This window comes from Lagopus muta, chromosome 30, assembly GCF_023343835.1.
Source record: "Lagopus muta isolate bLagMut1 chromosome 30, bLagMut1 primary, whole genome shotgun sequence".
NCBI classification, from domain to species: domain Eukaryota; kingdom Metazoa; phylum Chordata; class Aves; order Galliformes; family Phasianidae; genus Lagopus; species Lagopus muta.
Window position 1 is genome coordinate 1,790,152 of NC_064462.1, and position 27,979 is coordinate 1,818,130.

General features: G+C 58.4%; 6 protein-coding genes across 11 annotated transcripts; 3 read left to right on the forward strand and 3 right to left on the reverse strand.

Annotated features, from left to right (window-relative positions):
- LOC125685950 (class II histocompatibility antigen, B-L beta chain) lies at positions 1-27,918 on the forward strand. 5 transcript variants are annotated; one of them, XR_007373531.1, is made up of 6 exons: positions 1-498; positions 728-1,376; positions 1,459-1,569; positions 1,670-1,699; positions 1,785-1,928; positions 27,763-27,918. XR_007373531.1 is itself a non-coding variant. In XM_048929491.1 (6 exons), the coding sequence occupies exons 1-6, from the start codon at positions 327-329 to the stop codon at positions 1,796-1,798; spliced, it is 876 nt and encodes a 291-aa protein (XP_048785448.1). In that variant the 5' UTR covers positions 1-326; the 3' UTR covers positions 1,799-4,201. The 5 variants fall into 5 exon arrangements, 4 of the variants coding, with proteins under 4 accessions (XP_048785448.1, XP_048785445.1, XP_048785444.1 ...); XM_048929491.1 differs by lacking the exon at positions 27,763-27,918 and having other exon boundaries at positions 728-997; positions 1,098-1,376; positions 1,785-4,201; XM_048929488.1 differs by lacking the exons at positions 1,785-1,928; positions 27,763-27,918 and adding an exon at positions 2,359-4,201 and having other exon boundaries at positions 728-997; positions 1,098-1,376.
- On the forward strand, positions 4,245-4,928 carry LOC125685952 (leukocyte receptor cluster member 9-like). The gene has a single exon (XM_048929494.1). It carries the CDS (start codon positions 4,275-4,277, stop codon positions 4,926-4,928), a length of 654 nt encoding a protein of 217 aa, XP_048785451.1. The 5' UTR covers positions 4,245-4,274.
- Positions 8,860-12,388, reverse strand: LOC125685947 (class I histocompatibility antigen, F10 alpha chain-like). The gene is made up of 7 exons (XM_048929485.1): positions 11,272-12,388; positions 10,894-11,154; positions 10,373-10,516; positions 10,011-10,283; positions 9,817-9,930; positions 9,683-9,715; positions 8,860-9,529 (listed from the first exon to the last, which is right to left on the reverse strand). The coding sequence occupies exons 1-7, from the start codon at positions 11,378-11,380 to the stop codon at positions 9,336-9,338; spliced, it is 1,128 nt and encodes a 375-aa protein (XP_048785442.1). The 5' UTR covers positions 11,381-12,388; the 3' UTR covers positions 8,860-9,335.
- Positions 16,951-21,263, forward strand: LOC125685973 (translation initiation factor IF-2-like). The gene is made up of 4 exons (XM_048929506.1): positions 16,951-17,039; positions 18,349-18,948; positions 19,276-19,435; positions 19,688-21,263. Exons 1-3 carry the CDS (start codon positions 16,951-16,953, stop codon positions 19,391-19,393), a joined length of 807 nt encoding a protein of 268 aa, XP_048785463.1. The 3' UTR covers positions 19,394-19,435; positions 19,688-21,263.
- On the reverse strand, positions 21,287-22,225 carry LOC125685949 (leukocyte receptor cluster member 9-like). Its single transcript, XM_048929486.1, is given in 2 exon segments — positions 21,287-21,351; positions 21,354-22,225. Coding segments are annotated over 2 exon segments (927 nt in total). The 5' UTR covers positions 22,216-22,225.
- LOC125685951 (class II histocompatibility antigen, B-L beta chain-like) lies at positions 24,310-26,206 on the reverse strand. Of its 2 annotated transcripts, XM_048929493.1 has the most exons (6): positions 25,709-26,206; positions 25,210-25,479; positions 24,831-25,109; positions 24,638-24,748; positions 24,508-24,537; positions 24,310-24,422 (listed from the first exon to the last, which is right to left on the reverse strand). In XM_048929493.1, the coding sequence occupies exons 1-6, from the start codon at positions 25,878-25,880 to the stop codon at positions 24,409-24,411; spliced, it is 876 nt and encodes a 291-aa protein (XP_048785450.1). In that variant the 5' UTR covers positions 25,881-26,206; the 3' UTR covers positions 24,310-24,408. The 2 variants fall into 2 exon arrangements, with proteins under 2 accessions (XP_048785450.1, XP_048785449.1); XM_048929492.1 differs by lacking the exon at positions 24,310-24,422 and having other exon boundaries at positions 24,485-24,537.
- Positions 27,919-27,979: the final 61 nt, after the last annotated feature.

Below are 27,979 nucleotides of genomic sequence, written 5' to 3' on the forward strand. Positions count from 1 at the left end.
TGCGGAGACGACAGGAGTAATATGAGCGGAACATGGAGTGAGAAAGGGATGATAAAGAGTTGAGCTTGGTGCGAGTACGGTGAAACCGCGTGGTAACCACGGAGTGACCGTGGCAATGTCATGGAGGGAGCACGGGGCCATCCGTGGGGCTCAGGCAGTGGTGGAGCACTGCGAGCGATACGGCTGTTCCCAGGCAGAGCAGCGGCAGCGAGCATTCCTCGGAGCAGACAGACAGACAGACAGACAGACGGATGGCACACGAGACAGCGCCGTCACGCCCGGGCTGATGGAGGTACCCGCAACGGAGATCTGCCTGGAGACGGGTGATGCCGCCCAGCCCAGGCACTCCCTGCTCCGGAGCAGCGGCGCGGGCTGCCGGCACCCTTCATCCTCCTCCGACAGCAGCCATGGGGAGCGGCCGTGCGGTGGCGGCCGGGGCCGTGCTGGTGGCACTGGTGGCGCTGGGAGCACGGCTGGCCGCTGGCACGCGGCCCTCGGGTGAGCGCGGAGCGCCGGGGTGCGGATGGTGCAGGCCGGTCCCTGCCGGGCTCTCCCGGCACCCATCCCGGCCCCGCGCGCGGCGCTCGGAGCCCCGGGGCTCCGCGACGCCAGCGGCACCGCAGCCGTGGGGGGCGCGGGGTGCGGCCGGGACGGAGCGAGGGCGGGGAGGAGCTGTCGGGTCTGGCGAGGGGCCGCTGCGCTCCGTGACGGCGCCCTCTCCCCGCAGCGTTTTTCCAGTGGAGCGCTACAGTTGAGTGCCACTTCCTCAACGGCACCGAGCGGATGAGGTTCCTGGTGAGGCACGTCTACAACCGGCAGCAGTACGTGCACTTCGACAGCGATGTCGGTCTCTTCGTGGCCGACGCGGTGCTGGGAGAGCCTTCTGCTCGGCTCTTCAACAGCCAGCCGGACGTGCTGGAGAAGAACAGGGCTGCGGTGGAAATGCTCTGCAACTACAACCACGAGATCGTGGCCCCTCTGACGCTGCAGAAGAGAGGTGAGCTCACGCGTCCCCACAGCTCGCGACGGCACAGCGCTGATGAGCACGCGGCGCTGCCACAGCCTGTCCCCAACGCTCTCCCTCTGTCCCCCGGCAGAGCCCAAGGTGAGGATCTGTGCGCTGCAGTCGGGCTCCCAGCCCCAAACCGACCGGCTGGCTTGCTACGTGACGGGCTTCTACCCCCCCGAGATCGAAGTGAAGTGGTTCCAGAACGGGCGGGAGGAGACGGAGCGCATCGTGTCCACGGACGTGATCCAGAACGGAGACTGGACCTACCAGGTGCTGGTGCTGCTGGAGACCAGCCCACGGCACGGGGACAGCTACGCGTGCCGGGTGGAGCACACCAGCCTGCGGCAGCCCATCAGCCAGCTCTGGGGTACGGCCCCGAGCCCCTGTCAGCGCTGGGGGGAGCGGGAGCGTGGCCTTCAGAACCTGAGCTCCCCTTCCTGTCCCTGCAGAGCCGCTGGTGGATGTGGGCAGGAGCAAGCTGCTGCTGGGCGTCGGGGGCTTTGTGGTGGGGCTCGTCTACCTGGCGCTGGGGCTCTTCCTCTTCCTGCACAGTAAGAAAGGTGAGCAGTGGGGCAGCGGGGCTGTGCTGTGGGGAAGGAGATGGCGGCGCTGAGCTGTGACCATGCTCGCTCAATGTGACCGTGACCTTGTCTCGCTCAGTTTCAGGGCACCCCGATCCAACCACTCCAGGTAATTTCTCATTCCCCCAGTGACATCGCTGTACCGAGGAGCCCCAAGCTCACTGCGGTCCTCATTTCTCCCCCTTTCCCTGCAGGGATCCTGAACTAGCAGCTGCTGCTCCACCAGCATGTCCTGCACTCCCCAGCCAGCAGCTAGAGTTTCCCTTTGTGTTGTCACCACGTTCCCTGCTGCCGCTGCACAGCCTGCTCTGTCCCCTTCTCAATTAGAACTCGCTGAGGTGCTGACTCCGTGCTCCTTCCCCTTCCTTACTGTGGTCACCCACTGACACCCCACCGTGGTCACCCAGTGCTCACCTCTTTGTCACCCCATCACCCATCACAACACCATCTTTGCCCGATGTGACCCACACGATTACCCATGCTCACCCCACGTTGGCCAGATTTTCCTTCTGATCCCTTCACTCTCAAGCCATTTTTCCCCCTGAGACTCCTTCCCAGCAACCCCGCGGTCACCCAATGTTGCCACCATGTTCTCAGCATGCCAACCCCTGTCCTCACCATGATTACCCCGCGGTCATCCCAGAGATACACATTCTGCACCCACTTTCTCCCCCATGAACACCTCATGGCTGTGTTACGGTTAGGCCGTGACACCTGGCGATCACTCGGTGTCCCCATGGAAATGACCTCGCAGTGTTCTGGTTCCAGCTCAGACACTGCCAGTAGCACACTGGTTTTTTGGCTGTTGCTGAGTGATGGAGCGCTCCTGAGGCCGGGCCACGAAGAGGGGAAGAACCATTGCCATGATGACGTGGAGCCAGGACAGGCGTCCTCATCCAAGGATACGTGACGCCATGCGGAAGGCCTTGAATCTGTGTGGAGCTGGGCAGAATACAGATGATGCTTGACGCTTGGGGATTGGCTGGGCGTTGGGTGGAGGGTGCTGACATGTCTTGCCCCATGGCCACCCCATGCCCACCTCTTCACAACCTCCTTCCCACCTTACGCTCCTCCCCGGGATCCTATCGTGTTTCCCTCTGTGTTCCCTTCACTGTCATCCCATGCTCACCCCACGCTCACCCCGCGGCCTCGCCATGATCCCACCCCTCGTGATCACCGCGTGTTCCCTCTGTCATCCATCGCTGAGGAAAACGCTCCGAATCATAGATTTTTAAGCAGGCAAAGATCTTTGTGGTAGCAGCAAAGTCTGTCCATCATTGCAACAACGGGCCCCTACTGGCCAAAGGGAGAAATTGCACAGCAGTCCATTCATTCAGTTCCATCCCCGGGTCCGACGCGGTAATTCCTCTCCTGGCTCAGGTTGGTTGAGCTTCTCCTGGTCACCACCTTCCCGACGCTGTTGCCGCAATAGAAGGTCTGTTACCAACTTGTTGTTTTTAGGGATGGCCTGTGCTTTCCTACAGAGGTAGGAGGGCAGTGTTTCCAAAGGGAAGCACATTGGTTCCGTGCTGCGCTGGGCTCTCCCCGCCCTGCCTGTTTCCTTTGCCTTGTGCCTGTCTCAATCCTACCTGAGCCGAAACGCCCCAATCTGCACTTTACTCCGTTCAGCAGCTTTCTTTGTGAGAAACAACTTGTATCACTGTTTCGCAGGAAGGTTTTCAGTTCAGTCAGGGCCTGGACTACATACAGAAAGCACTGGAAACTTCCACTGCAAAAACACCACCCGCCTCTCACGTTTTCCAACCTTATTGATTCCGTGATCCAAACGCGAAGCCCAGCTCGGGTTGGTATGAAAAAGGGCTCCAAAGGGAAGTCCCAGTGGCTTTCAGCTTCATTTGGAATGTCTTTCAAAAGCCCACGCGCAGAGGGAGCCTGCTCCATCCCTACGCCCTGAGCCAAGCACACATTCTCATCAAACACTCCCCACCGAGGGCTCATCCCAACAACTGCTGCCCATGGGAGGCTCCGTGTTGCCTCATCTGCCTCTCCTGAGGAGTATGGAAGGAAAGTAGGAAGGGAGGCAGGGAGGGATGGAGGGAGGGAGATAAGAAGGGAGTAAGGGAGGAAAGAAGGAAGGGGGGAAAGAAGGAAGGAAGGGAGGGAAAAACTCAAAATGAAGAAGAGATGGGGGCATTTGACCCGGTGCAGTGAGCAAATTTGGAGGTGAAAAGGCAATAAATGGTGCCGTGGACCATGGGGGGGTGAGTGGGATCATAGAATCATAGGATGTCAATGGCGGCACTGATCCTCACACAGGTAAAACACAACCAGACGCCCATAGGCACCAATGCAGCTCCTTGGCCACGCCCCGCGCCGTAACCTGGCCACGCCCCCTGGGTCGTCTCAGTTTTAAAGCCACGCCCCTAACCTTCCTGGCCACGCCCCCATGACCTGCGCCCGTCGCTTAGTGGCTAAACCACGCCCTTTCCGTTTGGCCACGCCCCCGCACGCTGTCGGTCTGATTCCGAAGCCACGCCCATAGCCGTTAACCACGCCCTTTGGTTCTATAAGCCACGCCCCCTTTCTGTCCTGGCCCCGCCCCGTCCCGCGCTGCTCTTTGCCCGCACCGCGCCCGGTGCCGCTCCCGAAGCCACCGAACGGACCCGGTTCCGGCCCCCGGACTCACGGGCCCGCTGCCACACCCGGACCCGCACCGCGGACCCATGGACGGCGGTCTGCAGCCCGGATCCCCGCAGCCGGTACCGGAGCCGCGCTCCGGACTCGCGGAACCAGACCCGAACGCGGGCGCCGACCCGGCGCCCGGACCCGCGGACGCGGAGCCCGACCCGAATCGCGGTCCCGAGGACCCGGACCCGGATCGGCGTCCCGACGCCGCGGAACCGGTTCCGGCCCCGGCGCCCGCCCCGTGCCGTTGGTTCCTGGAGGGCCGCTGCCGTTTCGGGCCGCGCTGCCGCCACCCGCACCCGGGGCGGAGTCCGACCGCCGGCCCGGAACCGGCAGCGACGCGGGAGGAACCGGCAGCGGCGGGGAAGAAGCCGCCGCTGCGCCGCGCCGCCGCCGTCCTCAGCCGCCTGCGCTGGGACCCTCGAGCGGAGCCCGCGGCCGCCACCGTGGAGTACCGCGACCGCTTCGTGGGCGTCGTGGAGCGGCCGCTGCTGGAGTTCTTCACGGGGCCGCTGTGCGACGCGGGGCCCGCGGACCTGGCGGTGCCCGAACACCGCATCGTGCGCATCCGCTACCGCGGGCGCTGCGTGTGGGACCGGGAGAAGCGCATCGATCGCGTGTTCGGGTCGGGGGGGGGGATGGGGACCATGCGGGAGGTGCTGGAGGAGCTGGGGGAGGGCTGGGGGGAGTGAGGGAGGGGGACGAACCCCCGAAATGCCATCGGGGGCCCTTCTGTACCCCGGAGGTGACGGTGAGGTCCCCTCTGTGCTGGGGACGTGGGGATGCGCACACCTGGAGGAGCCCTTGGCTGCAGTGACGTGGGCACAGGGGTCCCTTCTGTACCCAAAAAAGGGCACCAAAATCCCTTTTGCATTGGGGATGACGACATGGGGACGTGCACATGGGATCCTCTTGGGCACAGCTTCACGGACATGGCGCACACACGCATGGGGGCCCTTCTGTACCCTAAAAGTGACACGGACGTCCCTTTAGCACTGGGATAACGTGGTGGTGATATGAACGCCTCACCCTGTTCTGTAGTCCCATGGTGACACTGAGGTCCTCTCAGCACCGGGGATATCGGGGACCCTTCTGTGCCACAAAGACACGGAGATGGACACTTGGGCCCCAGAGGTGACAGTGGTGTCCCTTTGGCATTGGGGACAGAGATGTGGGGGACCCTTCTGGTACCCCAAAGGTGACACTGAGGTCCCCTCGGACAGGAAAACCTGGACCAGGACACCGGGGTCCTTTTGTCATGGGGATGAGGACGCACCGGGCGTCCCCCAAAGAAAGTGGTACTGAGGTCTCCTTGGCTCCTGGCAACAATGACATGGGGCCGTGGCACCTGGACACATTCTGTCCTCCATGGGTGACACCGAGGTTGCCTTGGCACAGGGGACACAGGTATGGCGACGTGGACATTGGGTCCCTCTTGGCCACGGGGGGGACATTGATGCCAAAGCCCCCTGAGCTCTGTCACAACACTACAGGGACATGGACAGAGGGTCCGTTGTCCACGGGTGTGCATTCTGTACCCAAACAAAGGCACCAGAATCCCTTCGGTGTCAGGGATGAGGATATGTGAACACGGACACTGGGTCCTCTTGGCCATGGGGTGCTGTTCACTGTTCTGTTACCATTTCTGCTCAGAGGGAAAAGATAGAAGGCCTTGGGAGGTCACCTGATGGCCCTTTTGAGCGTCTGGCTCACCTCTGTTGCCCGTCTGCCTCAGCATGAGAGTGAGGCCTTTGGCTTTTGGATGCTCTCTCTCTTTGCATTTGATTTGTTAACTCACATTCTAATGATCTTGTATTATGTTGTATTATAGCGCGTTATCTTGCATTCCGATATCTTTTCTAGTCAATTAGTTTGTTTCCTTTCAGACCGTCGCTTCTGTTCTGTTTTAGAGCCCATCTCTTTATCCTTTTTCCCATTTCCATTTTCAGGGTGCAGATCCACAGATCCCCCCACCCGCCAGTCACGGAACCAGGCCGAACCAGCCCACAGAGCGCTGACATTGTGGACGAGGTGCCACAAGATAAGGCTGAGTAGCTCAGCGGTGGTAACGGCGGTAGGAGGACGGTTGGATGGGATGATCCTGTAGCTCCACTCCAGCGCTGTGTTTCCATGGCTCTATCACTGCTCTGAGCTGCTCTCTGTGTCTGGGCCGTTTTGCTTCAGGCGCTCCCTGCTCTCACTGCACAGAGCTGCTCTCTGAACTGCACACTGCACCTGCAGTGCCACTGCTTTCTTAACGCCATTCTCCTCTGCAGTTCCCTGCAGTTTACAAAGAATCACAGAACCACCGAATGGCTCGGGTTACAAGAGACTTTTCAGATCATCGAGTTCCAATCCCCTGCTCCAGGCAGGGACACCTCCCACAGCCCCATCCTGCCTGGCCTTGAATGCCTCCAGGCCGGGGGCATCCACAAGCTGCTCCCTGTCAGGAAATAATTTCCTCCTTACATCCAATCTAAATCTACCTCCTTCCACTTTAAAGCCGTTTCCCCTCATCCTGTCGCGACTCACCCTTATCAAACAGCCCCATCCCAGCTTTCACGGAGGCTCCCTTCAGGTACTGCCCACGACTTCAGCTCGCCGCTCGCCGGGCACCGACGGAAGCTGCTGGCAGCTCACCCCGTTTCTCCCTGCAGAAGAGGCCTCTGCACGCCCAGCACCTTCACGCTGTCTGCATTAACGACACCTTCAGCGGCTCACACGCCTCTCTCACTCCTTCCATTCCTTTCTACGCCCGTCTTGCCAAGCCGCCGCCCACCGTAAAGACGCGCCGTTTGCAGTAAGCAAAGCGCTCTACTGCAGCCGCTCCCATCGCTTCCCGCAGCGCTGTGGAACGGGACAGGACGGGACGCGGCGCAGCACAGTGCGGGCCGGGCCTCACCGCCTGCTCTCAGCCGCCCCCGCGCAGCGCTGCCGCAGCCCCGCGCCGTCCGCGCGTCCCGCCGGCCCGCCACCCACCGCCCCCCGGCTCCGCGCCGCAGCCCCGGATACGAACTGCGGCTGCGCCACTCGCGCCCTGTCGTAGCGCCCCGTCCCCCGCCCGTCCGCACTCCGCTTCCGCTGCAGGCCGGACGTGACGTCATCATCGCGCGCGGTGCCGTCACGGCGCGTCGCTCGCTCCGCCGGGTTTCTCCGCTGCGATCGTTCCCCGCTCCGTCCCGCGGCTTCCTGCGCTGCTCCACGGCCTGAAGCCGCACCGGGCTGCGTTTCCCGCAGGCGCTGCCCGCTGTCCCCGGGGCGAAGCGCCGCCCGGGTGACGGCTGAGATCCTCTCCCGTGTCGCCGTTTGCTGCCAGCCGCCTCGGGCTCTTCGTGCCGAACGGGAGCTGCTGAGTCCCGGCCTGGCCCACTGATGGATCGCCTGGCAGCGGGCCGGTCAGCCCTGGGAGCGCAGGTAGCGGCCGTGCAGCGCTGTGATCGGAAGGGGTGGCCGCACCGCTCTTGGATCCCGTGGAAGGGCCTTCCTGGAGATCCTTCCTTCTCCCCGTGCGCCGAGATGTTCACAGATCGGTGAGCAATCTTCCTGCTTGTCCCTTTGCTGTTCCACTTCTGTGTCTCGCTGTGCTGTAACAGCCGCCCAATGGCATCACTGCTCCACAGCGCCACACCAAAATGTCATTGCCGCGTAGCAACGCTCCCCCACGCTGCTCCCCCCTAACAACGCTGCCCCGTAGCATCATCGCTCCGCTGTGTCCCTGCCCCATGGCGTCACTGCTTCTGTGGGAACTGTGGAGTCCCGGCCAGATCCACTGATGGATTGCCTGGGAAAGGACTGGTCAGCCCTGGCAGCACAGGTGAAGGTGATTTAGCTGTGTGATAGGAAGGCTTTGAGCCTGGCTGCACTCCCTTAGACCCCATCAACGGGCTGACAGCCACTGGGGAGGATCTGTGGTTGGAGATCCCTCCTTGGTGGAGCTTTCCCCTGCGAACCTGGAATCTTCTGATGGGGTGAGCAGTCTGCTTTCTTTATAGCATCTTTTGATTGCATGATGTTCTGTTCGTACATAGGGAGCAAAAGAAGGGCTGAGGAACACGTGGACATGGGAAATGAAAGAGACCGAGGTACCAAGTGTCTTCATCAGCTCAGTGCCAAGCCACAAGACTGCCCTTCTGGAATCATAGGATCATAGAATCCCAGAGCCTGGACAGCAGGAGGAAAGGGTGGAGTAGAGGAGCTCCCCTGGTGGGAGAGGATCGCGTTGTTCAGAGGGCCCTGATGAGGTGCAGCCATGGATGCTGGGAACTGGCACCCTCACAGCAAGGCCTTCATCATCCCTGAGTAGTGTTACTGGGAGAAGGTCCTAGAAGCTCCAAATGTCACCCAAAGGAAGGGCAAGAAGGGCCCAGGGAGCAAAGGGCTTCACTGCAGTGCCTGGGAAGGTGATGGAGCAGCTCATCCCAGACACCATTCCCAGCCACACAAAGGGGGAGAAAATCATCAGCACGGATTCAGCAAGGAGAGGTGATGTCTGACTTGGGGAACCTCTCCGACAACACACGCAGCAGCCTGATAGTGCAGAGGATGTCCACCATGGGGCCCCATCCAGGCCCTGAGCTGCAAGGGGACACGATCCCCCCACCCCAAATCAGACACCACGCAGGATGAGCTGCAAACCAGCAATCCAAACTGCTGAGCTTTATTTGACTAGAAAGGCGTCACACAAAGAGTGCAAAGAAATTTGGCAGAAAACAACTCCCCTCATGCTCCAGCTTGTTCTCAGCTGTCAGGGCCCTGGAGGGGCTGAGCTTTGGTTGAAGGATGCCCAATTTGGTGCTGTAACTCCAGTCAAGCTCAATATATGAGCAATCACAATGATGTACCCAATTAGCAATAAGCTGTGGTGCTATGCCTTGTGTTACATTCTGGTATGGCTTGGAAAGAAAGAGAGGAAGAGAGAGAGGAGAGAGATGAAGATGCAAACCCCACAGAACAGAGCAGAGGAATGTCATCCCAAGAAGATTCAGGAGGTTGAGCAGAGATACACACACCCACAAACTCCAAACGCATGCAGGCCTAGCTGAAGTAGCACAGCACTCAGATGGAAGATTCATTCCCTGCAGGGGTGAGAAGAGACGGTGTCATGTGTGGCCACGTCCCTGTCCTGACTCACTGCTCTGGGGGCTCTCTAGGGAGAGCTGGGCCCAGTATTGCCCCAGCTGTGAGTCCAACAGAAGAATGCAGGGAATCGAGACCCCTCCAACCTCAGGGACCCCTCCTGACCCCCGGTCCCACACTGTACCTGTGGCCAAATGGCTGGATTCCCCATCACGGCCTGCAAGGGAGAGCCATGAGCCCTGGCTCTGTGCTCACTATGGGGCATGGAGCATCATGCCACCACCACCACAGTGACCCCAAAGCAATGAGGGGCCCCAGAGTGCCCCAACCCCGAGCATCAGCAGGGGACAGTGCTGCCCTCATCACTTACCTAGTGCAGCTCTGACACCTTTCTCATCCTTCCCTGCAGAAAGAAGTGTCAGCATTGGGCTCATGTCAGAGCGCAAGCACTCCCAAGGGGGTTTGGGCCACCCCCACCTTCTGCCCACAGCCCTCTGCCTTTACCTGACTTGCTTTTCCACACCAGCAATCCAGTGACAGCAGCGACAACAGCCACGATGACCACCACAGCGACGATGACCACCACAGCCACGATGCGGTTCAGGTTGGGCTGCAGCTCTGTGGGAGAGCGGCGTTGTCAGGAAAGGAAGGGGCGGACTCTGAGCCCCAACCCCACGTATCCCCACTGCCAGGCTCACCCCATGAGAAGAGGCCGGACTGGAGCAGGCTGGCGTGCTCCACACGGCAACGGTACTTGTCCCTGTCCCCCGGCAGCACATCAATGGTGGCCAAGGTGTGGTAGGTGCCGTCGCTGTTGGGCACGATGCCACCCCAGTGGGTTTCCTGGTCCTGGACCACACCGTCCTTCATCCAGCTGATGGCGATGGGCCGTGGGTAGAAGCCATAAGCGCGGCACGACAAAGTCAGGATCCCGTCAGCCTCCTTCCCCCACACTCGCACCTCGGGCCGCTCTGCAGATGGGTGACATTGTAGGCCAGGCCGAGCTCCCCACGCCAAGCCCCTGCCCCACACCCACCTCATGTCCCCCTCCCGACCTCACCTTTCCTTTTTAGCACAGTCTTCCCGTGCTCCAGGTACCTCCTCAAGTTCTCAATGCAGACGGTCCCCAGCTCGTGCTTCCATCTCTCAGCATACGTCCCTTCATCCTCCAGATTCCTCTTGGTGATTTGTGCGACCGCGTTGGCCGCAGTGATCGTCATTGTGTCCATATCAAAGGCCATGTAGTCCCTCCCATCAAATGCAAACTGATCATACCCTCAGATGCTGCCATCCTCCAGGATGTCACAGCCAAACATCTTCTGCAGCGTGTGAGACCCTGAGACACAGCGGGGTGGGCAGTGAGGGGCTTCTTGGGCTGTGGGATCCTACAGGCACCATGGAGCTGGGATGGGGTGAGTGGGCTCAGGAACGGGGCATCCCAGGGAGAGTGACACCACACATGGATTGCCCAGCACAGCTGCATGGGGGGCACAGCCAGGCCTCAGTGGGGCTGACAGACACCCCATAGAGCCCCTGCCCCACGGATCCCCCATCCCAGCCCTGCAGCCCACTGCAGCTCACCTCTGCTTTTGTTGTAGTGCTCCTGGAGCCAGTCCATAGCCACGTAGAAATCCAGCTCACCGCTCCGGGCCTTCTTGGTCTCCGCATCCCAGTGCTTCACGTCCTCCTGTGGCAGCCAGTCCACGATGGGCTGCACCGTCCGGCGCTCGCTGTCGTAGTTCCCGAAGGGTGTGCCGTCCACGTAGCCGACGGCCATGAACTGCGGCATCCCGGGTCCGGGATCCGTAATCCCCGTCAGGAAGTACCGCAGGGAGTGCGACTCTGCGGGACACATGGCGCCAGAGTCATGAACCGCGGGCAGGGATCCCGCGGACGCAGCCCAGGAGCGAGGAGCCGCGGGTCCCGGTGCCGGGGGCAGCCCGTTCCCGCAACGCTCACCGCACGCCGCCTCGCCCAGGACCCCCAGCAGCAGCCACAGCAGCACCGCCTCGCTCGGACCCATGGCACCGCTCTGCAGGACACCTCCGGCCCCGCCCCGCGTCCCCATTGGTGCCTCCGCCACAGCCTGGCCAATGGAGACCGAGAGCGCGGGTAACGTCACCGGGTGCCGGGCAGAGCTCGCTCCCGAGGGTTGTCAAAAGGGAAAGCGAAAGCGCAGAGGAAGGGACGGAACGACGATAAGGGTAAGGGCGGGAGCCGGCCGTCAGAGCGCGGCCAAGGGCGGCGGTGGGAGCCCCGCCTGAGCGCTGGAGCACAGCGGTGTGGGATGCGCGGCACGCTCCTCCCAGCGAGGATGGGTTGGATGCAGAGAGGCACTGAGACCCCAGGGGTGGAAATGACCTCTGGATCGCCAACCCGACTCCAGCCCGTCCTTCTCCGTCGCTCCGAGCCCCGTCCCCAAGTGCCGCATCTCCACCCTCCTGGAACTCCTCCAGAGACGGAGAGAAAACAACGACAGAGTTCCTGCAGTGCGGCTGACACGACGGGGAACGGTCCCGAGGGCGGAGGGGATGAGCAGCACCTGAGCTCTCTGGGTTGTTCTGCCCATAGAGGAGACCGAGGGGAGGCTCCATGGCAGCTCACCGCCCCCTTACGGTGGCCCACAGTCTTCTCTTGGTAGCCAGGAACTACAGCGACACGGAGGAACCTCCTGGCAGCCATCAGTTCCCTCCCACAGAGTGAGACCACCTGGCCCTGTGTGGCCCTGTTGGCTTCTCTGATGGTTGCTAACTCTGCTTTTCTTCTGCTCAGGGTCTCTTATCCAAACAGCCTTAGAACATCCTTTCCAGCCCATAATCATACCTGTACTATTCGAAAACGTTTAAAAACTACTGCAGTTTTGCAAGTGAGAATTAATCATATAATTCAGCAACTCTGTTTCTAAAACATGCTGCTAACGTGTGTGGTATTTCTACCTCTTCATGCCAGCTGTTTCTAAGGACAAGGTACAAAATAGAAACATTACATACAAACATTACGCTCTGCTTCTTCAGACCAGTTCCCCCTTTTTGACATCTAATGCAGAAACACAGCCTTGGAAACTCATTTCACAGAATCACAGCATCACAGAATTGTAGGGGTTGGAAGGGAGCTCCAGAGATCATCGAGTCCAACCCCCTGCCAAAGCCGTTCCTACAGCAGTCGCACAGCTCAGCATCCAGGCAGGTTGGAACATCAACAGAGAAGGAGACTCCACCACCTCCATGGGCAGCAGTGAACAGTGGGACCATAGAGACACGTTGGGACCCATAGAGACACGCTGGGACCCATAGGGACACATTGGAACCCATAGAGACACGCTGGGACCCATAGAGACACGCTGGGACCCATAGAGACACATTGAGACCCATAGAGACACATTGGGACCCATAGAGATACGCTGGGACCCATAGAGACACATTGGGACCCATAGAGACATGTTGGGACCCACTGGGACCCATAGACTCCACCACCTCCCTGGGCAGCCTGTTCCAGTGAACAGTGGGACCATAGAGACACGCTGGGACCCATAGAGACACGTTGGGACCCATAGAGACACGTTGGGACCCATAGAGACACGCTGGGACCCATAGAGACACGTTGGGACCCATAGAGACACATTGGGACCCATAGAGACACGTTGGGACCCATAGAGACACATTGGGACCCATAGAGACACGTTGGGACCCATAGAGACACATTGGGACCCATAGAGACACACTGGGACCCATAGAGACACATTGAGACCCATAGAGACACGTTGGGACCCACTGGGACCCATAGACTCCCCCCCCTCCCTGCAGCCTGTTCCAGCGCTCCTCCCCTCACTGCACAGCCGTTCCTTTGCACATTGCTGCACAACTTCCTATGCTGCACTTTGTGTCCGTTTCCCCTTGTCCTGTCTCCACTCCCCACTGAAAACAGTCCGTCCTCGCCATTCTGCCCCCCACACCTCAGATATTTACAGACCTGGATCAGCTCCCCTCTCAGTCTTCTTTTCTCAAGGCTGAATTTGCAACCAATCTGTAGACATTTAAGAGTGTTATATGCTGCCAGGTTCCCACTGCCTGGCTCCTGTGGCAAGCGAATATTTGCATTTATAATCCAGCCCCATAAAGAAATGAGCTGCTGTGCAGTGTGAGAATCCTTGAGGTTTTTGAACCACTGCCCGCTTCCCAAGCGTCTCTGAAATAACAGCAGAAGCCTCAGAGGTAATTAAGAGATAATGACAATCAGTGGTTGGAGAGAGTGAAGAAACCCCAACTGATGGTTTGCTGAGGAAAGGGGTGGTGGCAGAACCTCCATATTCTGCATTCTTTTATCCCCATCTTCTGCCATTCCGGGACACTGGTAATGTGGGAATGGGATGTTGTTTCTGCATTAGAACTAAGGGCATAAATACTTTACTAACAGTTGTTTTCAGGGGGGTCTTTTTACTTCACCAGAGGTCTCTGATGGTCTGTGCACGGTCAGCAGATGGCTGCAGCACTTTATGGTCACGGAGATGCGGTGGATGGGGTAATTTATGGGTGCTGGACAGACAAGACCTGAGCGATAGAGCATTGTAGGAGAAGCAGCAAAGCAATTAGCAGTATACATGTTTAGATAGCTAGGATTTGGATAGCAACCTGAGGTATGCATACATCAGGTATGGATGTGTTTAGCTGAGCCTCGGGAAGGTTTGTGAACCTGAAGCATTCAGCCAATGAGGAGGAAGAGATCAGCATTGGGCAATAAGGCATAAGAGATGTACGCTGCTTTCTGTGTGCGCTGCTGCCTGCGGGACAGCCGACATTGCTATGGCAATAAAATCTGTTCTGACCAGAGTCAAAACAAGTCCTGATGAGTTTTTTGGGTATCTCCCATGGATGTGGGTTCGCAGCTGGTGGCTCAGAGCTGAGCGTGGCTGTGTGGGCTGGAATCTGTACTGCAAAGGCCCTCCCAAAGTGAGTGCAGCAACCGCTGCCATTGGCAGAACCACAGCCGGGTAGGAGGAGAGAACAGAAAAGTGCTGCCGTGCAACTGCCACAGCAGACCATCCATGCATCTTGGTGTGGGTTGGATTCCCCAGACATCGAATTCCAACCCCCTGCTATCAACAGGGACTTGTCTCTAGCCTATAGAGCAAAAATGAAGGCTGAGCCCTCCAGACTATCACAGTGCAGGTGGTTTTAATGCAAAATATGTCCACGTGTAGTGGAATTCCAAGGCCACAGCCTGAAGCAATACATGAGCATGTGACCGCCTGGAGTGGAGGGGGGCAAGAGCCACCATTATGTCTCAGCAATACTTCTGGGAATGCTTGTGCAGTCTGAGTTCCCCTTTCCCCCACCTTCCTCCTGCAGCACGAGACGAATGCTGTATTCCTCAGCATTCCTCCAAACTGTTACTGGAAGGGGTGAGTTAATTTTCCTTTGATCTATTTCGTATGGCAAACTATTTCTCAAATAAAGGCTGAGTCGTTGCCTTTGTTTGCTCTACATTTTCATGAGCCAGGCAGGCTAAACTATTAAAGGAAAATGTCTTTCCTTGAAATGCCTTTAAATGGATCAAAGGGGAGAATTATTACCCCCTTAGATAAAACCATTCCTGGACAGATCCCAGGATTTCTGGCATCACCTTACTATGAACTCACAACTATAGTTGAATAATACTGGGAATATTTCTTCCCCATCCCACAGGGTGGATTACTTACATGGCTTAGATAAGGAAGTATTAGTTATGAAAGAATGCCGACTTGCTGCCTTCCACTGTAGCATGGCCACTATTTAATGCTTTAAATCAGGCTGAAGTGAGAATTAATACCTTAGAAAATGAAAATCAACTATTACGAGATGAGATTGAAAAATCAGAATTCCAACTTGGAATAGTGACAGGGAAAAAAATCAAACCTGAAGTTCCCAATGAAGCAGGTCTGTAACATTTTATCAAATGATACCGAGGTTCCTGAACTGATGGACCTGGTCAATCCAAAAGACAAAGCTTCCAAATCGGATCTCGAAGCTCCATCTGCAATGGATTCCTTTGAGATTTGTCCTATAATAACTCAAACACATATATACACTATAACACTACACATATAACACTATAATAACTCAAAAACAAACACAGAAATACAGGGTAGACCAGCAGGGGCACCCCTTGATCAGTGGCCCCCTGCCCAGACCCATCTACACGTAACAGCCTGTTCTCATATGCCAACAGAATTACTGGATTTGGTACAGAAATTCCAACAGAAGCCCAGAGAGAGCATATCAGCCTGGCTTCTCAGATTATGGGCTTTAGGGGCAGGGAGTATCGTGCTAAATGGGCTGGATGTTTCCAAACTGGCATCCACTACTTTACATTCTGCCCTTAGACAGAGGCTGTACACTGCCATTCAATACAGTAATGAGAACCACTCCATGATAGATTGGTTGATGGCAGCATGGCGTCTGGCTTGGCCCAGTAAGACTGACGTTCCATTGCACGCAGGTTTATGCATGGAGGGCCTTCAAACCTATATTCGTGAATTAGGAATGACAGAAGCAACGTATGAGGAAACTTTGGAGAACCCAGACCTGACAAAATTTACGGTGGCAACGAGAGACCTGATTTTACAACAGGCTCCTTCCCACCTCTGTGGAACTTTAGGTTTGAAACTGAACCCCCTAGTGGCCTTATCCAACAAGCTGCCCAGCTGGTAGCTGATTTGGAGGAAACAGCACCTAAGAACAAGGCGTTCGAGTGGTAGAAGAAGCCAAGGTTTCCCCAATTAAGACCACAAGGCTGCCCCACAGGCACCCTGATCGGGCTCTTTACACGTGTCCTGAAAACCCCTCATAGGAGCAGGGGCTGCCTTTGTCAAAATCGATCGGCAGCCTCATCATGTTTTACTTCGATTATGGAAACAACCACGAGATGATCAGAGCTTCCAAAATCCTCCCACAGGATCGGGAGTACAAATAATTCAACAAATGCCAATAAGGACTTGGAATTTAGAGAACTTTATAGTCCCTAATAGAGGGAAAAAGCTTTCACAAGTGACACGGGCTACAAGGCCTGAGCCACCTGAGGAAGAGACCTGGATACAGCACAGTTTATGGCATGACAGGGGATGTTAGTTCCCCTATGGCCTCCAGATGGGACCAGAGGCCCCATGTTGAGCTCACAATCTTTTGATATTTACATTGTGGGTGGTCACAGACCAGGCAGCAGCGAGGTCTCCATTGATCACAGAGCAGAGAATGATTTCTGGATGTATGATCACCCTGGCAATAGGTGCATTCCAAAAGCTTTTTGTTGCGAGCCAGAATAGGCTGCAAATTGGTTCATTGCTGTGGTAAACAGGTGGTCGTGTTTGTGAAGGAGATGGGCGAAACTCTCTCAAGTCTGTGGAGTGTTATGACAGCAGAGAGAACTGCTGGACGGCTGTCTGTCCAATGCTGGTAGCAGTGGAGTTTCACAGTGCTGTGGAATATGAGGACAACATCTATGTTTTGCAGGGGGAATTTTTTCTCTGATACGATCCTCAGTAGAAGATACGCCTCGAGAAAGAACATCAAGTGCTGGCCCAACAGAAGCGCAGAAAAGACTGCCAGTAATTGCCCTTATTGTCTTAACAATCTACACTGTGGCAGGCATTGAACATGTGTCATGATGTACGTTGTATTTTCAGCCACCAGATTGCGGGAGCTCAACCCCTACCTGCTTAGTCATTGGTTCATGCTGTGTAGTGGAATTCCAAGGTAACAGCCTGAACCAACACATGAGCACGTGCCTGCCTGCAGCAGAAGGGGGCTGGAGCCACCCTTTCTGTCTCAGCAGAGCTTCTGGGAGCACGTGTGCAGTCTGAGTCTGCGTGGGTTCCCCTTCCCCCTGCTCTTTCCTCCTGCAGCACGAGTAGGAATGCTGCACTCCTCAGCTCGCCCCTTTCTCCAAGCACCTATTTCTCAAAGGCTGTGTCATCGCCTTTGTTTGCTCTATACCAAATTCATCCAAAACTTCTCAAGGCTTCAACCCATGGCTCAGTGAAGCTCCCTGCCACACACAGCCCTTCCCTGAGAGACTAAAAGAGGAGAAATTTAGGTTAGATGTTAGAGGGTAATTTGTTACTCAAAGGTGAGGTCCCAGCACAGACTGCCAAGACAAGCCCTGGATGCCTCCTCTCTGGGAGCTCCCAAGGCCAGGCTGGATGAGACCCTGAGCAGCCAGATCCAGTGGGGGCAACCAGCCCACAGCAGGGGACTGGAACTGGATAGGCCTTAAGGACCCGTTCAGCTGAAGCCATTCTAAAACTCTTCCCAGGAATGGGAGACCTCAGTTGTACGTTGTGTGCGGTGGGAGAGGGACAAAGAACTGCATTTCACAGCCATGAAAATGAAGATGAAATCAGCTCTCCAGTGTCCTGCTGATCACTTCATACCATCATAGAATCACCAAGCTTGGAAAAGACATACAAGATCATCCAGTGCAACCCCTTCTATTTCACACTGTTTTTCAAGCAAGACCCTAAAAACAGGTTCTAAAATCCTGTACCACAGAGAAATAAGAGTTTGACCTCTCTTTTCCAAAGTATGAAATAAAGAAAGGATAAAAAGCAACTAAACCGTTCATCAGGAGAGAAATTGGAGGGTTTTGTTCTTTGTCAACTTCATCACGCAGGCAAAAGATGCTATAAAGAAAGAAGACTGCTCACCCCATCAGAAGATTCCAGGTTCGCAGGGGAAAGCTCCACCAAGGAAGGATCTCCAACCACAGATCCTCCCCAGTGGCTGTCAGCCCGTTGATGGGGTCTAAGGGAGTGCAGCCAGGCTCAAAGCCTTCCTCTCACACAGCTAAATCACCTTCACCTGTGCTGCCAGGGCTGACCAGTCCTTTCCCAGGCAATCCATCAGTGGATCTGGCCGGGACTCCACAGTTCCCACAGAAGCAGTGACGCCATGGGGCAGGGACACAGCGGAGCGATGATGCTACGGGGCAGCGTTGTTAGGGGGGAGCAGCGTGGGGGAGCGTTGCTACGCGGCAATGACATTTTGGTGTGGCGCTGTGGAGCAGTGATGCTATTGGGCGGCTGTTACAGCACAGCGAGAAAGAGACACAGAAGTGGAACAGCAAAGGGACAAGCAGGAAGATTGCTCACCGATCTGTGAACATCTCGGCGCACGGGGAGAAGGAAGGATCTCCAGGAAGGCCCTTCCACGGGATCCAAGAGCGGTGCGGCCACCCCTTCCGATCACACCGCTGCACGGCCGCTACCTGCGCTCCCAGGGCTGACCGGCCCGCTGCCAGGCGATCCATCAGTGGGCCAGGCCGGGACTCAGCAGCTCCCGTTCGGCACGAAGAGCCCGAGGCGGCTGGCAGCAAACGGCGACACGGGAGAGGATCTCAGCCGTCACCCGGGCGGCGCTTCGCCCCGGGGACAGCGGGCAGCGCCTGCGGGAAACGCAGCCCGGTGCGGCTTCAGGCCGTGGAGCAGCGCAGGAAGCCGCGGGACGGAGCGGGGAACGATCGCAGCGGAGAAACCCGGCGGAGCGAGCGACGCGCCGTGACGGCACCGCGCGCGATGATGACGTCACGTCCGGCCTGCAGCGGAAGCGGAGTGCGGACGGGCGGGGGGCGCTACGACAGGGCGCGAGTGGCGCAGCCGCAGCCGCAGTTCGTATCCGGGGCTGCGGCGCGGAGCCGGGGGGCGGTGGGTGGCGGGCCGGCGGGACGCGCGGACGGCGCGGGGCTGCGGCAGCGCTGCGCGGGGGCGGCCGAGAGCAGGGGCTGAGGCCCGGCCCGCACTGTGCTGCGCCGCGTCCCGTCCTGTCCCGTTCCACAGCGCTGCGGGAAGCGATGGGAGCGGCTGCAGTAGAGCGCTTTGCTTACTGCAAACGGCGCGTCTTTACGGTGGGCGGCGGCTTGGCAAGAAAAAGGGCGTAGAAAGAAATGGAAGGAGTGAGAGAGGCGTGTGACCCGCTGAAGGTGTTGTTAATGCAGACAGCGTGAAGGTGCTGGGCGTGCAGAGGCCTCTTCTGCAGGGAGAAACGGGGTGAGCTGCCAGCAGCTTCCGTCGGTGCCCGGCGAGCGGCGAGCTGAAGTCGTGGGCAGTACCTGAAGGGAGCCTCCGTGAAAGCTGGGATGGGGCTGTTTGATAAGGGTGAGTCGCGACAGGATGAGGGGAAACGGCTTTAAAGTGGAAGGAGGTAGATTTAGATTGGATGTTAGGAGGAAATTATTTCCTGACAGGGAGCAGCTTGTGGATGCCCCCGGCCTGGAGGCATTCAATGCCAGGCAGGATAGGGCTGTGGGAGGTGTCCCTGCCTGGAGCAGGGGATTGGAACTCGATGATCTGAAAAGTCTCTTGTAACCCAAGCCATTCGGTGGTTCTGTGATTCTTTGTAAACTGCAGGGAACTGCAGAGGAGAATGGCGTTAAGAAAACAGTGGCACTACAGGTGCAGTGTGCAGTTCAGAGAGCAGCTCTGTGCAGTGAGAGCAGGGAGCGCCTGAAGCAAAACGGCCCAGACACAGAGAGCAGCTCAGAGCAGTGATAGAGCCATGGAAACACAGCGCTGGAGTGGAGCTACAGGATCATCCCATCCAACCGTCCTCCTACCGCCGTTACCACCGCTGAGCTACTCAGCCTTATCTTGTGGCACCTCGTCCACAATGTCAGCGCTCTGTGGGCTGGTTCGGCCTGGTTCCGTGACTGGCGGGTGGGGGGATCTGTGGATCTGCACCCTGAGAATGGAAATGGGAAAAAGGATAAAGAGATGGGCTCTAAAACAGAACAGAAGCGACGGTCTGAAAGGAAACAAACGAATTGACTAGAAAAGATATCGGAATGCAAGATAACGCGCTATAATACAACATAATACAAGATCATTAGAATGTGAGCTAACAAATCAAATGCAAAGAGAGAGCATCCAAAAGCCAAAGGCCTCACTCTCATGCTGAGGCAGACGGGCAACAGAGGTGAGCCAGACGATCAAAAGGGCCATCAGGTGACCTCCCAAGGCCTTCTATCTTTTCCCTCTGAGCAGAAATGGTAACAGAACAGTGAACAGCACCCCATGGCCAAGAGGACCCAGTGTCCGTGTTCACATATCCTCATCCCTGACACCGAAGGGATTCTGGTGCCTTTGGGTACAGAATGCACACCCGTGGACAACGGACCCTCTGTCCATGTCCCTGTAGTGTAGTGACAGAGCTCAGGGGGCTTTGGCATCAATGTCCCCCCCTTGGCCAAGAGGGACCCAATGTCCACGTCGCCATACCCGTGTCCCCTGTGCCAAGGCAACCTCGGTGTCACCCATGGAGGACAGAATGTGTCCAGGTGCCACGTCCCCATGTCATTGTTGCCAGGAGCCAAGGAGACCTCAGTTCCACTTTCTTTGGGGTACGGTAGGGACGCCCGGTGCGTCCTCATCCCCATGACAAAAGGACCCCGGTGTCCTGGTCCAGGTTTTCCTGTCCTCAGTGCTGAGGGGACCTCAGTGTCACCTTTGGGGTACCAGAAGGGTCCCCCACATCTCTGTCCCTGATGCCTAAGGGACACCACTGTCACCTCTGGGGTCCAAGTGTCCATCTCCGTGTCTTTGTGGCACAGAAGGGTCCCCGATATCCCCGGTGCTGAGAGGACCTCAGTGTCACCATGGGACTACAGAACAGGGTGAGGCGTTCATATCACCACCACGTTATCCCAGTGCTAAAGGGACGTCCGTGTCACTTCCAGGGTACAGAAGGGCCCCCATGCGTGTGTGCGCCATGTCCGTGAAGCTGTGCCCAAGAGGATCCCATGTGCACGTCCCCATGTCGTCATCCCCAATGCAAAAGGGATTTGGGTGCCCTTTTTTGGGTACAGAAGGGACCCCTGTGCCCACGTCACTGCAGCCAAGGGCTCCTCCAGGTGTGCGCATCCCCACGTCCCCAGCACAGAGGGGACCTCACCGTCACCTCCGGGGTACAGAAGGGCCCCCGACGGCATTTCGGGGGTTCGTCCCCCTCCCTCACTCCCCCCAGCCCTCCCCCAGCTCCTCCAGCACCTCCCGCATGGTCCCCATCCCCCCCCCGACCCGAACACGCGATCGATGCGCTTCTCCCGGTCCCACACGCAGCGCCCGCGGTAGCGGATGCGCACGATGCGGTGTTCGGGCACCGCCAGGTCCGCGGGCCCCGCGTCGCACAGCGGCCCCGTGAAGAACTCCAGCAGCGGCCGCTCCACGACGCCCACGAAGCGGTCGCGGTACTCCACGGTGGCGGCCGCGGGCTCCGCTCGAGGGTCCCAGCGCAGGCGGCTGAGGACGGCGGCGGCGCGGCGCAGCGGCGGCTTCTTCCCCGCCGCTGCCGGTTCCTCCCGCGTCGCTGCCGGTTCCGTGCCGGCGGTCGGACTCCGCCCCGGGTGCGGGTGGCGGCAGCGCGGCCCGAAACGGCAGCGGCCCTCCAGGAACCAACGGCACGGGGCGGGCGCCGGGTCCGCAACCGGTTCCGCGGCGTCGGGACGCCGATCCGGGTCCGCGTCCTCGGGACCGCGATTCAGATCGGGCTCCGCGTCCGCGGGTCCGGGCGCCGGGTCGGCGCCCGCGTTCGGGTCTGGTTCCGCGAGTCCGGAGCGCGGCTCCGGTACCGGCTGCGGGGATCCGGGCTGCAGACCGCCGTCCATGGGTCCGCGGTGCGGTCCGGGTGTGGCAGCGGGCCCGTGAGTCCGGGGGCCGGAACCGGGTCCGTTCGGTGGCTTCGGGAGCGGCACCGGGCGCGGTGCGGGCAAAGAGCAGCGCGGGACGGGGCGGGGCCAGGACAGAAAGGGGGCGTGGCTTATAGAACCAAAGGGCGTGGTTAACGGCGATGGGCGTGGCTTCCGAATCAGACCGGCAGCGTGCGGGGGCGTGGCCAAACGGAAAGGGCGTGGTTTAGCCACTAAGCGACGGCCGCAGGTCATGGGGGCGTGGCCAGGAAGGTTAGGGGCGTGGCTTTAAAACTGAGACGACCCAGGGGGCGTGGCCAGGTTACGGCGCGGGGCGTGGCCAAGGAGCTGCATTGGTGCCTATGGGCGTCTGGTTGTGTTTTACCTGTGTGAGGATCAGTGCCGCCATTGACATCCTATGATTCTATGATCCCACTCACCCCCCCATGGTCCACGGCACCATTTATTGCCTTTTCACCTCCAATTTTGCTCACTGCACCGGGTCAAATGCCCCCATCTCTTCTTCATTTTGAGTTTTTCCCTCCCTTCCTTCCTTCTTTCCCCCCTTCCTTCTTTCCTCCCTTACTCCCTTCTTATCTCCCTCCCTCCATCCCTCCCTGCCTCCCTTCCTACTTTCCTTCCATACTCCTCAGGAGAGGCAGATGAGGCAACACGGAGCCTCCCATGGGCAGCAGTTGTTGGGATGAGCCCTCGGTGGGGAGTGTTTGATGAGAATGTGTGCTTGGCTCAGGGCGTAGGGATGGAGCAGGCTCCCTCTGCGCATGGGCTTTTGAAAGACATTCCAAATGAAGCTGAAAGCCACTGGCACTTCCCTTTGGAGCCCTTTTTCATACCGACCCGAGCTGGGGTTGGCGTTTGGATCACGGAATCAATAAGGTTGGAAAACGCGAGAGGCGGGTGGTGTTTTTGCAGTGGAAGTTTCCAGTGCTTTCTGTATGTAGTCCAGGCCCTGACTGAACTGAAAACCTTCCTGCGAAACAGTGATACAAGTTGTTTCTCACAAAGAAAGCTGCTGAACGGAGTAAAGTGCAGATTGGGGCGTTTCGGCTCAGGTAGGATTGAGACGGGCACAAGGCAAAGGAAACAGGCAGGGCGGGGAGAGCCCAGCGCAGCACGGAACCAATGTGCTTCCCTTTGGAAACACTGCCCTCCTACCTCTGTAGGAAAGCACAGGCCATACCTAAAAACAACAAGTTGGGAACAGACCTTCTATTGCGGCAACAGCGTCGGGAAGGTGGTGACCAGGAGAAGCTCAACCAACCTGAGCCAGGAGAGGAATTACCGCGTCGGACCCGGGGATGGAACTGAATGAATGGACTGCTGTGCAATTTCTCCCGTTGGCCAGGAGGGGCCCGTTGTTGCAATGATGGACAGACTTTGCTGCTATCACAAAGATCTTTGCCTGCTTAAAAATCTATGATTCGGAGCGTTTTCCTCAGCGATGGATGACAGAGGGAACACGCGGTGATCACGAGGGGTGGGATCATGGCGAGGCCGCGGGGTGAGCGTGGGGTGAGCATGGGATGACAGTGAAGGGAACACAGAGGGAAACACGATAGGATCCCGGGGAGGAGCGTCAGGTGGGAAGGAGGTTGTGAAGAGGTGGGCATGGGGTGGCCATGGGGCAAGGCATGTCAGCACCCTCCACCCAACGCCCAGCCAATCCCCAAGCGTCAAGCATCATCTGTATTCTGCCCAGCTCCACACAGATTCAAGGCCTTCCGCATGGCGTCACGTATCCTTGGATGAGGACGCCTGTCCTGGCTCCACGTCATCATGGCAATGGTTCTTCCCCTCTTCGTGGCCCGGCCTCAGGAGCGCTCCATCACTCAGCAACAGCCAAAAAACCAGTGTGCTACTGGCAGTGTCTGAGCTGGAACCAGAACACTGCGAGGTCATTTCCATGGGGACACCGAGTGATCGCCAGGTGTCACGGCCTAACCGTAACACAGCCATGAGGTGTTCATGGGGGAGAAAGTGGGTGCAGAATGTGTATCTCTGGGATGACCGCGGGGTAATCATGGTGAGGACAGGGGTTGGCATGCTGAGAACATGGTGGCAACATTGGGTGACCGCGGGGTTGATAGGAAGGAGTCTCAGGGGGAAAAATGGCTTGAGAGTGAAGGGATCAGAAGGAAAATCTGGCCAACGTGGGGTGAGCGTGGGGTAATCGTGTGGGTCACATGAGGCAAAGATGGTGTTGTGATGGGGTGACAAAGAGGTGAGCACTGGGTGACCACGGTGGGGTGTCATTGGGTGACCACAGTAAGGAAGGGGAAGGAGCACAGAGTCAGCACCTCAGCGAGTTCTAATTGAGAAGGGGACAGAGCAGGCTGTGCAGCGGCAGCAGGGAACGTGGTGACAACACAAAGGGAAACTCCAGCTGCTGGCTGGGGAGTGCAGGACATGCTGGTGGAGCAGCAGCTGCTAGTTCAGGATCCCTGCAGGGAAAGGGGGAGAAATGAGGACCGCAGTGAGCTTGGGGCTCCTCGGTACAGCGATGTCACTGGGGGAACGAGAAATTACCTGGAGTGGTTGGATCGGGGTGCCCTGAAACTGAGCGAGACAAGGTCACGGTCACATTGAGCGAGCATGGTCACAGCTCAGCGCCGCCATCTCCTTCCCCACAGCACAGCCCCGCTGCCCCACTGCTCACCTTTCTTACTGTGCAGGAAGAGGAAGAGCCCCAGCGCCAGGTAGACGAGCCCCACCACAAAGCCCCCGACGCCCAGCAGCAGCTTGCTCCTGCCCACATCCACCAGCGGCTCTGCAGGGACAGGAAGGGGAGCTCAGGTTCTGAAGGCCACGCTCCCGCTCCCCCCAGCGCTGACAGGGGCTCGGGGCCGTACCCCAGAGCTGGCTGATGGGCTGCCGCAGGCTGGTGTGCTCCACCCGGCACGCGTAGCTGTCCCCGTGCCGTGGGCTGGTCTCCAGCAGCACCAGCACCTGGTAGGTCCAGTCTCCGTTCTGCATCACGTCCGTGGACACGACGCGCTCCGTCTCCTCCCGCCCATTCTGGAACCACTTCACTTCGATCTCGGGGGGGTAGAAGCCCGTCACGTAGCAAGCCAGCCGGTCGGTTTGGGGCTGGGAGCCCGACTGCAGCGCACAGATCCTCACCTTGGGCTCTGCCGGGGGACAGAGGGAGAGCGTTGGGGACAGGCTGTGGCAGCGCCGCGTGCTCATCAGCGCTGTGCCGTCGCGAGCTGTGGGGACGCGTGAGCTCACCTCTCTTCTGCAGCGTCAGAGGGGCCACGATCTCGTGGTTGTAGTTGCAGAGCATTTCCACCGCAGCCCTGTTCTTCTCCAGCACGTCCGGCTGGCTGTTGAAGAGCCGAGCAGAAGGCTCTCCCAGCACCGCGTCGGCCACGAAGAGACCGACATCGCTGTCGAAGTGCACGTACTGCTGCCGGTTGTAGACGTGCCTCACCAGGAACCTCATCCGCTCGGTGCCGTTGAGGAAGTGGCACTCAACTGTAGCGCTCCACTGGAAAAACGCTGCGGGGAGAGGGCGCCGTCACGGAGCGCAGCGGCCCCCCGCCGGACCCGAAAGCCCCTCCCCGCCCTCGCTCCGTCCCGGCCGCACCCCGCGCCCCCCACGGCTGCGGTGCCGCTGGCGTCCCGGAGCCCCGGGGCTCCGAGCGCTGCGCGCGGGGCTGGGATGGGTGCCGGGAGAGCCCGGCAGGGACCGGCCTGCACCATCCGCACCCCGGCGCTCCGCGCTCACCCGAGGGCCGCGTGCCAGCGGCCAGCCGTGCTCCCAGCGCCACCAGTGCCACCAGCACGGCCCCGGCCGCCACCACACGGCCGCTCCCCATGGCTGCTGTCGGAGGAGGATGAAGGGTGCCGGCAGCCCGCGCCGCTGCTCCGGAGCAGGGAGTGCCTGGGCTGGGCGGCATCACCCGTCTCCAGGCAGATCTCCGTTGCGGGTACCTCCATCAGCCCGGGCGTGACGGCGCTGTCTCGTGTGCCATCCGTCTGTCTGTCTGTCTGTCTGTCTGCTCCGAGGAATGCTCGCTGCCGCTGCTCTGCCTGGGAACAGCCGTATCGCTCGCAGTGCTCCACCACTGCCTGAGCCCCACGGATGGCCCCGTGCTCCCTCCATGACATTGCCACGGTCACTCCGTGGTTACCACGCGGTTTCACCGTACTCGCACCAAGCTCAACTCTTTATCATCCCTTTCTCACTCCATGTTCCGCTCATATTACTCCTGTCGTCTCCGCATGGACAGAAATGCCACTGTCTGCCCATAGTCTTCTCATTGTCACCCGCTATTTGCTCCAGCCCCCTCTCGCTTACTCCACGCTCCCCCTTTTGATCCATGATCCCCACGGTCCATTCATAGCGAACCCACGATCCTCCAGTGCTCTCACCACGCTCACCTGTTTGTCACCCCATCTCTGCTCCAGCACCCAAGGGCAGGTGCCCATTCAGGGGATGCGTGGGGCAGGATTGGGATGCAGACAGTGAGGGCACCCGGGATGTTACCTCTCCTCGCAGGAGGCCCTGCTTGGCACAAGCACCTCTCATCTTGAGATGATTTTCACAGCGCCCACAGCCGGGCCCAGGGCGCTCACAGGGTCTCACTTCTCTCAGAGGTGGCCGGGGCAGCATTTCATTTCATTTCATTTCATTTCATTTCATTTCATTTCATTTCATTTCATTTCATTTCATTTCATTTCTCTTCCCCCTCCAGTATTTCATGGTGGCCAAATGTAAGAGGGAGCCCTGTGACGCAGAGCTCTCTCCATACACCAGTGATTCCACCCAGCCCTGCTGCTATCTGCTCTGTGGGACACGCTCAGTTGCTTCCTGTACCACTTCCCAGGCTCTTCCCATCCTTTCTGGCCTGTGGTCGCTCTATGCTCATCCCAGTGTCATTGCATGGTCAATTTGTGGCCACACAATATTCTGCCCATGGTCTCTCCATGGTTCCTTCACACTTCCTTCATAGTAACTTCATGGTCACCCAATGGTCCCCCTGCTCTCACCTGGTTATCCCAAGATACCCCCATAATCACCTCTTTGCCCCCCCATCCTTATGGGATATTGCCTCTTATGTCTTACCATGGTCCCATCATGTTCTCCCCGTGGTCCCCTCTGATCACCCCATGGTCACCCACGGTTGCCCTCACGGACCTCCCAGACCTCACAGCGCTGTTGCACAGGGCTGCAAACGCTGCAGTGACACAGGTCAGCAGTGGGGCTGGGCCGGGCTTCCTCTGAGCAAGCGCCCCAAGGACAGGACCCACATAAGGGGATGTGTGGGTCAGGATGGGGATGTGGGGCTATGATGGCACACGGGACGCTCACCCTCATCACAGCGGGCTCCTGTGGCTGCAGGCACCATTCATCTGCACGACCTTGACCATGAGGACGGTGCCTGTGTTGATGCTGGCCGTAGCCATGGTCAGGCCTCAGTGTCTCAGTGCTCTTGGAGGTGAGCAGGAGCAGCTGGGGCTGTGCTGGGGGATGCAGTGGTGTTGAGCTGTGACCATGCTGACCTTGTCTCGCTCAGTTTCAGGGCACCCTGATCCAACCACTCCAGGTAATTTCTCATTCCCCCAGTGACATCACTGTACTCAGAGGAGCCCAAAAACCACTCTGGTCCTGCCTTTCCCTGCAGGGATTCTGAATTACGAGCTGCCCCACACTGCTGCTCCACCAGCATGTCCTGCACTCCCCAGCCAGCAGCTAGAGTTTCCCTTTGTGTTGCCACCACGTTCCCTGCTGCCGCTGCACAGCCTGCTCTGTCCCCTTCTCAATTAGAACTCGCTGAGGTGCTGACTCTGTGCTCCTTCCCCTTCCTTACTGTGGTCACCCAATGACACCCCACTGTGGTCACCCAGCGGTCACCTCTTTGTCACCCCATCACAACACCATCTTTGCCCCATGTGACCCACATGATTACCCGTGGTCACCCCACGATGGCCAGACTTTCCCCTTCTGATCCCTTCATTCTCAAGCCATTTTTCTACCATGTTTTTTCCTTGTAAC

What these genes read in the sequence shown, in the direction of transcription:
- LOC125685950 (XM_048929487.1), top strand. Translation starts at nt 327, where the DNA reads ATGCCGCCCAGCCCAGGCACTCCCTGCTCCGGAGCAGCGGCGCGGGCT. An exon ending in CGCTGGCACGCGGCCCTCGG is followed by an intron (nt 499 to 727) that starts GTGAGCGCGGAG and finishes CTCTCCCCGCAG; the next exon opens with CGTTTTTCCAGTGGAGCGCT. An exon ending in GCCCATCAGCCAGCTCTGGG is followed by an intron (nt 1,377 to 1,458) that starts GTACGGCCCCGA and finishes CTGTCCCTGCAG; the next exon opens with AGCCGCTGGTGGATGTGGGC.
- LOC125685952 (XM_048929494.1), top strand. Translation starts at nt 4,275, where the DNA reads ATGGACGGCGGTCTGCAGCCCGGATCCCCGCAGCCGGTACCGGAGCCG.
- LOC125685947 (XM_048929485.1), bottom strand. Translation starts at nt 11,380, where the DNA reads ATGGGGACGCGGGGCGGGGCCGGAGGTGTCCTGCAGAGCGGTGCCATG. An exon ending in CCTGGGCGAGGCGGCGTGCG is followed by an intron (nt 11,155 to 11,271) that starts GTGAGCGTTGCG and finishes TGTGTCCCGCAG; the next exon opens with AGTCGCACTCCCTGCGGTAC. An exon ending in GACTGTGCTAAAAAGGAAAG is followed by an intron (nt 10,284 to 10,372) that starts GTGAGGTCGGGA and finishes ACCCATCTGCAG; the next exon opens with AGCGGCCCGAGGTGCGAGTG.
- LOC125685973 (XM_048929506.1), top strand. Translation starts at nt 16,951, where the DNA reads ATGTACGTTGTATTTTCAGCCACCAGATTGCGGGAGCTCAACCCCTAC. An exon ending in CTGTGTAGTGGAATTCCAAG is followed by an intron (nt 17,040 to 18,348) that starts GTAACAGCCTGA and finishes GCTGTGGAGCAG; the next exon opens with TGATGCTATTGGGCGGCTGT. An exon ending in GTGGCGCAGCCGCAGCCGCA is followed by an intron (nt 18,949 to 19,275) that starts GTTCGTATCCGG and finishes TTGTTAATGCAG; the next exon opens with ACAGCGTGAAGGTGCTGGGC.
- LOC125685951 (XM_048929492.1), bottom strand. Translation starts at nt 25,880, where the DNA reads ATGCCGCCCAGCCCAGGCACTCCCTGCTCCGGAGCAGCGGCGCGGGCT. An exon ending in GCCCATCAGCCAGCTCTGGG is followed by an intron (nt 24,749 to 24,830) that starts GTACGGCCCCGA and finishes CTGTCCCTGCAG; the next exon opens with AGCCGCTGGTGGATGTGGGC. An exon ending in CTTCCTGCACAGTAAGAAAG is followed by an intron (nt 24,538 to 24,637) that starts GTGAGCAGTGGG and finishes TGTCTCGCTCAG; the next exon opens with TTTCAGGGCACCCCGATCCA.